General features: G+C 43.3%; 2 protein-coding genes across 11 annotated transcripts in view; one reads left to right on the top strand and one right to left on the bottom strand.

The window, feature by feature from the left end:
• The window catches only part of ccdc177 (coiled-coil domain containing 177), an 81,291-nt gene extending 72,162 nt beyond the window's left edge, over nt 1-9,129 (top strand). For 4 of the 8 annotated variants that reach the window (XM_026152108.1, XM_026152110.1, XM_026152109.1 and 1 more), the window contains 2 exons: nt 3,134-6,512; nt 8,565-9,129. In XM_026152108.1, the coding sequence (XP_026007893.1) occupies nt 3,134-5,686 (2,553 nt within the window). In that variant the 3' untranslated portion in view covers nt 5,687-6,512; nt 8,565-9,129. The other 4 variants (XM_026152114.1, XM_026152113.1, XM_026152115.1 and 1 more) reach the window with 4 other exon arrangements.
• Nucleotides 1-13,676, bottom strand: part of plekhd1 (pleckstrin homology domain containing, family D (with coiled-coil domains) member 1) — a 50,567-nt gene that overhangs the window by 30,299 nt on the left and 6,592 nt on the right. For 2 of the 3 annotated variants that reach the window (XM_026152117.1, XM_026152118.1), the window contains exons 10-13: nt 13,456-13,588; nt 12,080-12,224; nt 11,486-11,629; nt 10,885-11,055 (exon numbers count right to left, since the gene is read on the bottom strand). In XM_026152117.1, coding sequence (XP_026007902.1) covers nt 10,901-11,055; nt 11,486-11,629; nt 12,080-12,224; nt 13,456-13,588 — 577 coding nt within the window. In that variant the 3' untranslated portion in view covers nt 10,885-10,900. Of the gene's footprint in view, nt 1-8,163; nt 11,056-11,485; nt 11,630-12,079; nt 12,225-13,455; nt 13,589-13,676 lie in introns of those variants that run through there. The other variant, XM_026152116.1, reaches the window with a different exon arrangement.

Genomic DNA, 13,676 nt, shown 5'->3' with positions numbered 1-13,676 from the left:
TTTTGGCATCTCCAGGTCGGATCCTACATGATGTGGTGGAATGCTGGGTTCTCACCACTACATGGGCTGTGTACTGGTCTCCATGACTGCACCAAGCAGCTCACCTCTCGATGAACCCCCCAGTTCAGCTTTGGTGGTTGGGAGCATGCCCTACCAAAAACAAAAACACAAACACAAAATTTCTGCAGAGCATAACCCTGCACCAGTGAACTGTGCAGCAAGCACACCATGCACCGCTCTCCTTTGGCTCCCCTCGCAGACCCCATGCCCCCAGTTAACAAGCCAGCCAGCACGTTCCTTGTTGTCACTTGTTACCCGCTGTCCTCCCGATACAGCTTGCGGGTGGGGCCAATTAAACTCGCACTGTTCCCCACAATGGGTCAGGAGTTTAGTGGGTCATCATCAGAGCTTTTTTCACCCAGAGTTATCTAATCCTGAAGCTCTGGACCAAACCAGACCAGTCTATATGCAGAAGAGGGCTTTCAATTAATCAACTGCATTTATTAGTGGGGTTGCATGTGGTGATCAAATCCATCAGACTCACAGAGAGAAATACTAATCTTTTTCAACTTCGACTATTTGTACTAGATCTGTGAGAACAATAGTTGTGTTACTACTGATGCCAGTTGTAGTACAGTAAGAAATAATGTTAATGTTATATCATCAGTATTAGTATAAAAATGACTTTCATAGGAAGTGAAAGTAGTAGTACAAAAGGTACAAGCAATAGCAAAATGTAACTGTAGTGGTAGTGTCAAGCAGGGGGGGTTACCTGATGCATTAGTATCCTATTCAACTAAAAGCCTAAAAGAGTTCAGGCTGTGTTGAAGGCCGTGTGTTGACTTTCAAGCTCATTAGTTTGGCACAAATTCTGCTTTTGCCTTAAATGCAGTATTTTCAGCATTTTTGCACATGTTTCAATTAATCTTTGCACCCATTTCTCATTGTCCTAGAAAAACAAGAAGGCAATGAGGGGTGGCTCGAGAGCTGTATTTGTAAGAATTCCCCAACTCATTAATGTGAGTGCGAATGGGTGAATGTAAGTGAATGTGTATAAGTATCAGTCCTTTTACTTATGTAACAGAGTGTTAAAAGTCTATTTCTAAATGCTTAATTTAGGCCTGAATTAACTACATGTTGGGAATATTCTCAAGAAATGTTGTAAAACTTTTACTACACCTTATCACTGATATCATGGACACTTTAAGGTGTAAAATAGAAAAATGATTACATACATTTCAAGTACAGTAATGTTTATCCAACTGACCAATTCAATCATACCTCTAGCTGGCACATTAGTTTCATGAGTCAGGTTTTATTTTCAGTTGTGCTTTTCCTATATGTCTTCTGTAAAAAGAAAAACAAAACATTCAGGCCTAAATTAACTGTGATCATGCTGTAAACTAGGGTGACTGTAATTTGATCCAGTGTGTCAGTTTTCAAGTGTAAATGGCCTAATGGGGTGTTTATTCTATCATACTAAAATAAAATCCTCGATAACTCAGTATTACGACTGCTTGAGGTCAGATGACCTCCCTGAGACACCCTTAGCATAGATCTGCAGTGCTCTTTCGCCCTCTGGTGTCAATTTCGAGTAATTACATGCATTTTGATTTCACGCCCAGGAGTGGTGGCAGATGTCAGCTTTAAGAGAAAGTGCTGTGACTGGTGATGAGCCAGCCACAGATTAACAAAGACCAATTTTAAAATTCCACGCCTTTTTTATTCCATCAGTATTTTGGAAACATCTCCTACAAAATCACTTCTGGAAATGGAAAATAGACACGTTTTGGAAACTGGCTAATATTCATCTTCAATGGATAAACTGCGTGCGTGGTACAAAAGCAGGCCTGCAGGAGGATCTTTGCTCGGGGGTAACATTCAGCACCATTACGCCAGTTTAAGAGCTTGTAAGTGGAGTGGACAGGCGCTCGGATAATTGCAGAGCGCACTCAGTATTTTTAGCATATTTGCCACAAGCGGGCGGAGCCAAGGAGGGTGAGATGGAGGGATGCTGAAAAGCAGGTGGCGACCGCTGATGTTTACAGGATGAACTTTAGGGAGGGAGGATGAGGAAGGGAGGAAGCTGGATAGGAGAGTCGTCGTAGTGAGCAGATTTCACCGCGAGGACGGTTTTTATCGGTGTTTGTGATCGCGGAGAGTGCACATTTTCAGCGCCGGCGCTCAGAGGCTGACCGGCTGGGAAAGGCTCCGTCTGTGTCTGTCGTGTCGCCGGAGATTGCAACGATGTGATGCACCCATCTTCGGGGCGACGGCCGAAGCCTTTTGCCTGAAACCTGATATTATGCAGGAGACGAGGCTTTCTGGACGGATTAAAGGGGAACAAAGCACCGGTTTAGAAAACGTTTTGCGACCTGGCAGGTCAGTGCATGCTTGCGCGACGCAATACCGCATTAAATTACAGCCAAATCCACCGGATTTAAGCAGCTGTAATGACTGTTGTTGTGCACCAAAGCAATCAGCAATATCTCTTTTGTCATTTTTGGAGTTTTAACCTTGAACCTGAGCTGTTGGTGTTGACAGTGCGGAGAGGGTTTTATGCCAGCATCCTGCTGATATGCAGGAGAAAGGTCTAGGCCTTCACTGTTTGTTACCAGGTGTGATGAGTCCATGTTAGTGAGCATAATAGTGTCCAGTGGTTGTTTACTACTTTCACACTCCACGATATCACATTCTTTTTCCAAGTAAGCTTTTAGGATCAGGTGCTTAATAATTCATACCCCAGACGTCTGTGCGTTAAGCATTTGTAGGTTGATTGTGTGATGTAGAGTGAAAAAATATTGCTATGAGTAATCAGATTCTCTCAGCCCAGTAACTCTGCCGAAAATAGATCCCCCCGTTAAAGGACTGTGGTGTTTTTCTGTGTTGTGTCTCTTCCCTGAAGGGGGAAAATGTCTCATCTGGTGTAAAATCAGTGAGTGCACGAATATGTGTTCATGCGTGCATGCATGCATCTCTGGACCTGTGTAATGACCCTCCCCCCACAGACTGCATCTCTTAAGCTCTTGTCTCAGTGCTATGATCCTCTAATTGAAACCTCTCCCCACTTTTTCATCTATTTTCTCTCCTGTTTTATTCTCCCCTGCTCACCCTGCCCTCTCTTTACCCGCAGCCAACTATGGTTGACCCCTCGGAGGCTGAGGAGCAGAATAAGTGTAAAGGCCCGCAATTCGACACACCAGCTGTGGCCACCGAAGACTCTCGACTGCCAGAAAACACAGATAGCACGACAACAGAGGAAGATGGGGATGCTGGTTTTGAGACGCCACCAACCGGCAGTTCAGAGCCAAGCCCCTGCCACACTGCATCTCCAGCGGCTCCAGAGGTCACCTCTCAGGACTCAGCACCTCAGCAACCACAGACTCAGACTGACAGCGATGTGTCTCCAAAGCTGCACCTGGATCTGTACAACTTTGACTCGCCGGCCGCAGAGGGCAGCCGATACGTTTTAACGAGCCCCCGCTCTCTGGAGGCGTGTGCTCGATGCGGGGTCAAGCCTGTGGAGCTGCTGCCTCGCCCGCTCTCTGACTTTGCCCGTGAGGCTCCTGGCCGCTCAATGCGTGTCGCCACAGGCTTGTTTGAAGTCTTTGAGAGGGACAGGCATGCCAAACTTAGGCAGTGCAGGGAAGAGAGGGAAAGGATTGTTAGGGAGGAAAAACGAAGGATTCTTCAGGCAACGGTCAATAGCAGCAATGCATCTTCTGTGGATAAAATGTCCTCTGGCCTCACCCAGTCTTCTAAGTCTGGGCCAGTGACCTCCAGCTCCACCCTCAACGCTGGAACATCTTCTAGAGCCACAGCATCAGGTCAAGCCTCCAAAACAGGTGCAGCTCTTTTATCCAAAGCACCTGCCTCCACTCTTAGTACCTCCCCTAAATCTTTTCATGCGGGACCAACCACATCCTCAAAATCTGGCTCTACACCCTCTACACCAGTTTCCAAGAGTGGATTTCTAGGATCTGGAAAACATCCTCTGTCCTCATCCCCTGAATTAGTAAAGCCCACACGACCACTTTCATCTGGCCCCCCACCAGTAGTTCGGAAGTCCTCTGGTGGTAAATCTTCAAACACTTTTCCTAGACCAACACCGAAACCCCCTTCCTTCCCCAGAGCCAACTCCACTTTGACTTCATCAGCGTCAAAACCTGCAGTTCAGAGCTCTGGGATACCTCTGAACGGTGTAACAGGAGGACCATTTACACAGCACAATGGACATCTTGGATTTCATTCCAAGGTACAAGGAAAAAGCCATTCACTGGAATCTTTACAGCGAAGGATGGATCCCGTCTGCTCTTCAACCTCCACTACTACGACTACGACTACATGCACCTCGTCAGAGTCGGGCGCTTCTTCTTCTTACAGTTGGGATGGTGCACGAGAACACTGGGCTAGAGTCTCCAGTCCTCGAGCTCGCACTCTGGCCACTTTCAACTCCCTAATGGGCCGCAGCCTCAGCCTCGGCGATCTGAGCCACTCTCCTCAGACGACACAGAAGGTGGAGCGCATAGTAAAGGAGGTGAAGCGCAGAGGGCTGAAAGCTGTGTCTGAGAGAGACCGCAAGATAGCAGCTTTGATGCTTGCCCGATATCAAGAGGAAGACATCATGAGCCAAACCCGCTATGTGGCTCACCTTCAGTGGGATAGTGAGCGCAGGATGGAGGAGCTGCGTCGCGAGCAGGAGGAGCGAGAGAAACAGCGTGCCGTGCTTCAGTGTCAGAGAGTGTGGCAGACACAGGTGTCGCTGCGTCAGCGAAGACTCAGCCAGCAAGAGCGACAATCAGCAGCAGCCAAAATGCGACAGGTCGAGGAGAGCGAGGAGCGATGGAGGGAGCTTGCAGAACAGCAGGAGCGTAACCGCCTGCTAAAGTTACAGCAGGCAGCGCGAGAGGAAAAGCACAAGAAGGCTCTTCAGGAGCAGAACCTGAAGAGCCTGGAGGAAGAGAGGGCTGCCATGCTGGAGCAAGAGAGGCTGCTGCTGAATGAGAAGCTCACCATGGCTGAGCTGAAGAGGCAAGAGAAAGAGCACCAGTCCCAGGAGGAGAGGCGAGGTCTGAACAAAGCAGAGAAGAGACGTCACATCGCCCTGATACAGGAAATCGCCCGTAGAGAGAAAGAGGAGAGGGATGAGGCCAGGAGGTCAGCAGAGGACAAGCTCAGCCGTTCCCTTGAAAACTACGAACAGATAGTCGAACGTCGAGGGAAGGAGCTGAAAGAGAAGGCCAAGCGCGAGGAGAAGCAGATCCAGAAAGCACGCAAGGCAGCAGAGAAGCGCGAGAGGCAACAGCAGCAGCTGCTGGAGGCTCGCGTAAAGGAAGCAGAGAAACGAGCCCAGCAGGCAGCTTTGGTGGCTGAGGAGAGGGCCAAAGAGAAGGCGCAGCGGGCAGTCCAGAGCCGACAGGAGAAGGAGAAACTGCAGAAGCTCAACAGGCAGCGCGTGGAGGAGGAGGAGAAGCAGAGGCGTCTGGAGCTGCTGCAGTCCATCGAGAGGAAGCTGGAGAAGAGTGAGCAGATCTTCAAGGAGAAGAAGGCAGTGTTAGAGAGCGCCCGATCTGTGGCTAGAGCCTCTTTTCACGTGCGAGACAAAGTGCGGGAGGAGACCAACATGCGTACCTTTGATAAAATGGCCTTGGAAGCTCAGCTCAAAGCCAGTCTCGATGAGAAATAATCATAGCTTTGTTGTGGACTCCTTACTTCTGGTCATGTGCTTGGGTCCTGCCTTCATTATGGCCTCAGTCACTCAACAGCTTTACCTTTCTACCCATAAGCACCTGCAATGTTATTTTTTCCCTCACATATCTTTACCCATCAGCTGATTTTACTACATTTTTCATAATTTTTATTATCAACACAAACAAAATAATTTTGTATCGTGGATGTAATGAGACTACAAACTAACAGCAACGCCTGTGAAACACATGCAGTGGACTTCATGATAGACATGAGAGTTTTAGGACAGCAGCAAACCCCTTCTCTTTGCCTTCTGCTCCATCGATCTCAGCTACTGGACTGAAAGCTCTGCTGGAATGAAAAGAGTCATTGTTTACCAGGAAGCACAACTCCATGACAACTGCATAGGCTTTTAAGGGAGCACTCATGGAAGAGAAGAATAAGCATAAGAAAAAGAAAAGGCAGATCGCAGATGATCCTGGACCCTCAGAGCAAATGAGAGATCCTTTTGTACATGCACTGTGACACAGCATGAAAATAAAGCCCTGGGCTGAACACTTAACCGCTGACAATGCAGCAGTGGAGGGTCATGTGCACGATACCCGTGCTGATGAAAGCATTGGAGGACACTGACTTCCGCAGCAGGGCCCGTTTCACCGCCCTCTCAAGGTAACAAGAGGGAGGAGAAGCAGTGTGCAGTGCATCAGTGTCAGGACTCTCCTGGTCATGCCGATTACAGTAAAATAGTGATGCACTCTGAAAATGCCCTATCTGGCCACTGATCTGCTCCCACAGCCACCTGGTGACCACGTCAAGGTCAACAGGTACGAGTTTTTATTGCTTCTGCAGCTTATATAATACCTTCTGTTTTGTTGCAAAAAAAAAAAACAACACTTGGTCACACTGACACTGACTCAACAGCACAGAGGGAAAGAAAGACACACCGACTCGCATGCAAGCCAAGAGCAGGTTTTAAAGGCCTCTGGCTGCACTAATCCTACAATCTCAGATTAAAAAAAAGGAGGATGTGCATAGTCTTTGCCCTCAGATGTAGCTGTTGCCATAGTGACATAAGTCAGGATGAAGCAGCAGGAGGTGAATTACTGAGAAGGGAGAGTGCGTGGGAATTTGAGGGGGCTGTCTGTGGGAAACTGGATCTTTTGGCAGCTCATTATTTGTGGGGTGTTACAGGAAAACTACTCAGTTCACTTTGTTATGTGTAAAATCTATGTGAGGCAGTGGGAAATTGCTGCAGCGTTCCCTCTCTTTACTTATTCAGAAGTCGACCTTCACCTGGAGAGTCAGCTGCTCTCCCTGCACGCAACTGCAGCCAGGAAGTAGACTGAACTGAGCAATTCGGGCAGTCACATGTTGGATATCTAAAGCCAGAATAAATATGGCCAGCAGAGGACTAACGGGCTTATGGCTGACTGATCCGCAGTGTTCCAAGCATATAATCATAGGGAGGTGATGTAAGGTCGGAGGATGAGACAGCATATCTGTATGTGCTCATGATGCGATTCAGAAGGTAAAGTCGGCAATCTAAAGTATAGTTACTGTCAAACACAGAGGGTGCTGCAAATCTAGTAATTATTAACAACAGAAATAAATAATAACTCGCCCTGGAAATATAGGAACTTGGTTTACATATTTGCCTAACAAGCCAAAGATCCCCAGTTTGATCCCATAAATCCCTTAGGGGTCGTGCCATGTGGTGCATCTGGTATAAAATGACATCTGCCAATTCAAACATGCAGCAGGCCCTGCTGTGATGACCCCTTTTGGCTAGAAGTAGCTGTTAAAGAGGATATTCATGTTATGGAGATGGTTCATTCCTGTAACACCATTTATCTGTCTGGATGGCGTTTATGTGCTATCATATTTTAAATGGTTTGCCCTTTTCTTGAATATAATGGAACCAGACGGCATTTGCCTTGTGCTGAAAGCACCATAAAAAGCCATTTGAATCAGTGTCTCTTTCCAAAATCACAATACAGTTATTCCGACATTTCCACAACCCTTGTTGTAACCAGTTTCAAGTAGGCACTATTTTATGTTTGCCGAACTACATTCACCAACCCTGTCATTACCCAAATTGTAGTTTGCCTCTAACAGCGAAGAGACGTTCACGCTAATGAGAGGTTCAAAGAATGCAAACATAGCTGACTCCCACCTCAGCTGATCAACTATATGCACACTTTTTTTAGTTAGTGCTGCAGAGCCAGTGCAGTTTTAAGTAGCTAATTGCTTTTTGTGTTGCTTTGAAGCAACACTTGAACATATATATATCAAATATATTTAATGTAACAAGTGAAGATACCATCTTTTTCTATAGACAATTAAATAATCAGTATCTGGTGTGCAAAAGATAAAAATACATGTTTTTTTGTTAAGGTAACACAATGAACTGTCTGAAATGCACATGCATGTTACCAACCAGATTTACTTCGTGATACTGAAAACGCAAACAAAATGTCTTTTAAAAAGGTATTTATTACTTGGACTTTGTAGTACAATGCTTGCGTAGACATTCTTGTTTTAGTACAAGTAATGAGCCTTCCTAAATAAAGCAGGAAATAGTATTTCACCATCAATTATATTCAAATAAAGTGCAATAACAACAGAAAAGGACAAATAATCAACCAGTTGCTTGTTGCTGAAGATGGTTCTTTATGGCTGTGTCTTTGAACTCATGTAAGTCTGCAAAGTGAATGCAGTCTGAACTAAAATGCCCAAATCTTTCATTGTACTCTGGCTTTAGATTTCTTCCTTATACTTATTTTTAACACTAGCCTTCATTAAACTTCTGTTTTACTGAAGACCAAACTGCACTGCCGATACCCACATTCATCGCCGTCTATTTTTTTGTGTTTCAGGTCCTGGTGATGAGCGTGAGCTGGTGATGTAACCCACAAGCCTCCCGACAAAACTGTTCCTCCCACACTGAGCTTTATCAAAGTGTAAAAAAAGCCTCTCCTGGTGGAAATACAGTCTTATCAGATCTAATTTTTTAGGTTTTTATTCAGTTTGTACCCGTTAACAGTGCCAACTATTGTTCTGCAGAGAAGAAGAATCTTCCGCCTTTTACCTGCATCAGTGAAACAACGTGTGCAAGGTTCAAAAACAGCTTTATTAGCATCAAGTCGTGTTTAGTCCCGTATGTTTCCTTCTCATCTTCCCCTTACATGTGGGCTTTGTTTCTGTATCACTTCTGGTGTTGAGTTATTTAACATTTGTACATTATCATAAAATGCTTCCTTTGATGAATTACATTGAGTTGCATTATCAAGAAAGGATTTTTTCAGATGTAGCAATAATGAAATGGTCGTGGATGATATCGAACGCATTTGTCAGTTCATCGTTTCCGTCAGTCCCCTAAACTGAAGGTCTGTGCATACAATCAAAAGTGGAAAAATAAAAACAAACATTTTTCAAGTTGGATTTGCATTGTCTGTGCCATCTGCTTCATTTAGTAAAGAGCTTTTTTCAGGAATACAAAATGGTAAAAGTACTAGCAGTTACACAGATACATCTTTAACACAGATATTCATTGGTAGAAGAATCAGAAAAATGTACTTCAAATATTAACAGTAAGTGTAATTTATATTTTGCATCATTTTTCTTGTCTTTTTATTTTTAAAAAACCTTTTTAATACGGTAAGGTTTTTTAATTACAGGTGGTTCCAAAACTAGTGGTCAGGTCCCTGCAGGGGTTGGAAAAAATCAATCTGACAGGTCCTGAGAAAACTAATGGCGTGGAAAGTCTAAGAAACAAGTTCCTACGTTTTTTGTTTTTTTTTTTCTAATTCTGAGCTTTGAACTTTCTCGGTTTAAGACTCAGTTGAAATCAGGTTAGGTCATTGTCCTACCTTTTTTCCCCTCACATGTGCCATACAGACGAAGAACACGTGTGGATTAACAAGGATGCTACCTTACTATAGGGTGCAAGAAGCAGAACACAGGACAACAACACACTCCATGTGGATTCCCCTGAGTATCACCCACAGCTGCTCCCAGATTGGTGCAAACTGCCATGATCAGCAATGACCCAGACTTTGTACTAAGGAGCTGGCGGGGTAAAGACCTTTTAATGTATGTTGTTCATTAAATGTCTTTGTTCTCACATCCACCTCTTAGGGGAAGTGACTGAAGAAAGATTCAGAGCTATAGTGCATTTGTGAAAATTTACCTATTTGACCTACAACTAAAATTAAACAACAGGTTTTCTATAAGAGGCCACAAACCAAAGACAGGGAACCACTGATTGGCAGTAAATCATTTTAAAAACTCTTGTGTTGTTAGTTTTCAAGCATGAAAAGTAACTAGTTAATATATTGGTTTAAGTTTAGCTTAAGGATACTCACATGTGGCTTTATCAGATCTGAAAGCTTCACGTGGTCATTTTCAGTCAAATGGTTCCAGAAACTGTTGACCATAAGGAACTAAAACTCAGCAGCTATTAGGATGTTTCCACTGCAAGAATTCAGAAAATATGGATATTCACACATTCTCTACGTACTGTTTAAAGAAACTAGTGACCATGAGTGACTATGACTCTTTTCTGACAGCACTATATAGTAAATAAACTGATACAATCAGCACCTATTAAATAGAAATTTCAGACAATAATTAAATAGGGTTATTACTAATGCTTTCTTGAAGGTTATGCTAAAAATAAATAACAGTAAACCCAAAAAGGAGTAGGTAACGTGGCATTCCTAGTTTAGCTTATGTGATTAGTTCCTTCTGGTCAACAAAAGACATAATTTATGTTAATGAAAAAATTTAAAGTTCTACTCTAAAATAAATCCCCACAGCTCTAAACAGCAAAACTCAAGAGCTGCTTTGGAGTCTTGTTTTTCACCTAGGCGCTTTAGGCTCCACAGTCGCTCTTATTTGCCTAATCTTCAGTTTTCCCTGCTGTAGGAATTTAGTTCCCAATTTAACTCCACTAACATTCCTAGATCTGTTGAGTCTAAAAGACAACAAACCCATCAGACCATGAGAGAACAGAAAAAGTGGTCTTATATTTAATCTTTTAAATTTTGACTGATCAACTAAAACTTTGTCATGGTTTCAAATAACACAGCTTTCTGTGCACATTCATTTACAGCATCTTAATGATGGGTTTGGTAACAGCATCTCTGGGTGACTCTGAGACTGAGGTGAAGCTAAGGACCGTTTCTCTTCTTTTACCTCGCTCTATCTCCTCTCAGACGTCTGTTATGTTTGTGGCGTCCTTGCGAGCCATGATCTTGTACACGCTCTCTCTGAAGCTGCTGTCCGAGGTCAGGCGTCGGGCCGTCTCCCTCAGCTCCTCGATGCTGCCGTCAGCGTTGGCTACAGCGAACGACTTGGAGTGTTTCACTGTAGCGAGACAATGAAATGTGGAGCTCAGTCAATGGAGTGCTCCATTTGGGACAACGACATTTCAGAAATGTATTGCTTTAATCATTTGTCACGAAGACAATGTGTTGCTTTTCTTGATTTTTTTTAATAAATAGTATTAGGCAGAGATCTGGGGTTTTTGGACTGGTAACTGGGGCTCTGAAAAAAGATTAACTAAACAATTTCTCAGACTCTATGGCAAAACCTAAAATAATTACTATTATTTAACAGTCTGTAACCGTAATACAAGTAGAAACTCAATAAAATGGCATTGGATTTTTGAACACTTTAGAAAGAAAACTTAAACACTCCACAGAGAGAGCCAAATGTACCTGAGAGTAGGGACTTGAGAAGCATGATTCTTTGGTGCTTTATTATGCTATGATGATTATTTCATGATATTACTTACACCAGTGACGCTTCGAAGCTCGCCTCTGGATTCGGCAGCTCTTAATTCTGCGCGCAGCAGCTTTGTGAAGGTATACTGCATTCTTCATTATGGCTGGGAGCTTTGCCTCAATTTCTGCTGCACAGATACACTCCTCAAAGAACCCTGGATACACACAATCAGATGCATTCGTTATAAAGAGGATGCTCTGCCTTCAAACATGTACCCTCAGGCAGGGTCCTGATTTCATGCCTTAGTGGTAGCTTGGAAACTTACAATGACAGGTTAAAATATGGCATTGTGGTAAAAAAATTACAGAATCAGTTCTAGTACATTTATCTAGTAAATTTTTTGTCTACTGGAATATTTAATAAGAAATGATTGAGTCATATTTTCTAGTGAACATACAAAGTCACAGAGGTGTGAGAAGTGCCAAATTAAATCAGTTTCCATGGCAATAAAACGACTATCCCTTGTTCTGCGTGTGCATGATCCACCGCCACAGTCAGATTTCTCCAACAACAGACTTAAGCTCTTTGAATTTTTCAGTGCACTTAATGCATCATATATTGACCAGATAACTACACCCAAACGGATAACAGTGCATGCACTCACTCCTCAGCTGCGTGACGTCGCCCTTCATCTTCTCATCTCTCTCTTTGCTACGCTCCAGTGAGTTCAGGCCTTTCTCCAAGTTCTGCAGAGCCTCTTCAGCCTCTTTTAGCCTCCTCTCCAGCTCCATCCGAGACTCTATCTCTGCCTGGGCAAAAGGGGGAATAGAAAGCCAAGTTTATTTAAGACCTATACTGTAGAGGATTTTTAGTCCATAGTATCCTGATCAGTTGCTGATGTGTTTTTGATGCGAGTTTGAAAATTGAACTTAAACAGAATAAATATTGATTGATGTTAGCTTTTGTCCAAAAACATCTCTGTAAAACTCAATTATGTAGACATCTATAGTGTTAGGCTATTCCACATGTAGGTATTCTGCATCTGAAACTGCTCATCTGCACTTTACAAATAATCAACTTAAGCTGAGGCCTGAGAAACAGGGATGCAGAAGGAGCCGTCTGAGCAGGTAGACTAAGGTGATTAAGCAAAGCAGGCAGAAAACAAATGTAATTTCAAACAGAGAAATTAGACAACAAATGAGAGTGAGAAACCCCGTCAATGCAATGCATACTTTAAAGTCAGGGAGATCAGACTGAGTGTGATGGGCGAGCCAGCTGATTATAGGCAGGATGCAATAGAAACAACTGACAGGATGTCATCATCACTCTTTCTAAGTCTTTAGTGGCGTTAAGGGTGTTTTTATGAGGATTTTACATTCAGAATGTTTTAATTGGCCAACATAAATAAAGGAATGTAATTATTAGAAGACTTTGAAATATTTTGAGATGTCATGACTGTTAAAAAAAAAATTATGATTTATTCCATTTAATTCCACAACACTAATACATGCTAGCTGTACCAGTGTAATTGACTTCCTGCTGTGATTTTGCTGCTATACAGCCACTCAGTAATGTATAATTTGTGAGACAGATGCCTTATATTGTGTCATTTCTTTTAGCAACAGTTATTGAAAAAGTTAGCTTATTTTTCTTATCTTTTTTTATGTGAATATAAATTTACATTTGCACTTTTGTCTTGCATTTGGATGCAATGTAAAAAAAAAAAAAGCATTTGAGTAACTTTTACAGAGTCTGTAGCAGTTGTGATGCAGTTGTTACGAGATGCTACACTGTTGTTATAGGTGTTAAAATATGATATTATGTTTCCAGCAAGCTATGCTGTAGGGTCTGAAGTGTCACACATCAATACATACACAGACTCATCTAAATATCTAAATTCTTTGGAAGTTGTGAGAGAAAAAAAAGTTCCACTCAAACTACATTTAAAGACTAAAGTCTGCTGGCGGATTAACGCAGTGATCTTTGAAAAGGTGTTTCATTAACATGCAGGCTGAGAGCTGCTGAGTCACACCGTGTTACCTTGAGCTCAGCCTCAGTCTGCTGCTTGTCCACACTGAGCTGAGAGAGCGAATGCTGCAGCGTCCGGGCCTGAGACGAGTAGTACTCCCTCTCCTGCTGCAGGACTACAGCCAGCTCCTCATTCTCCCTGATCCTGAATAAAAGAAACCACACTCAACATTAAAAAGGAAGCACACACAAAACCCGACCAACTTAAAGGAAGGGTTTGGTCTGTGGGTTTT

Source organism: Astatotilapia calliptera, chromosome 19, assembly GCF_900246225.1.
Source record: "Astatotilapia calliptera chromosome 19, fAstCal1.2, whole genome shotgun sequence".
In the NCBI taxonomy this organism is placed as follows: Eukaryota; Metazoa; Chordata; class Actinopteri; order Cichliformes; family Cichlidae; genus Astatotilapia; species Astatotilapia calliptera.
Note: the sequence above shows the minus strand (reverse complement) of the source record. Positions and strands in the feature narration are given on the sequence as shown.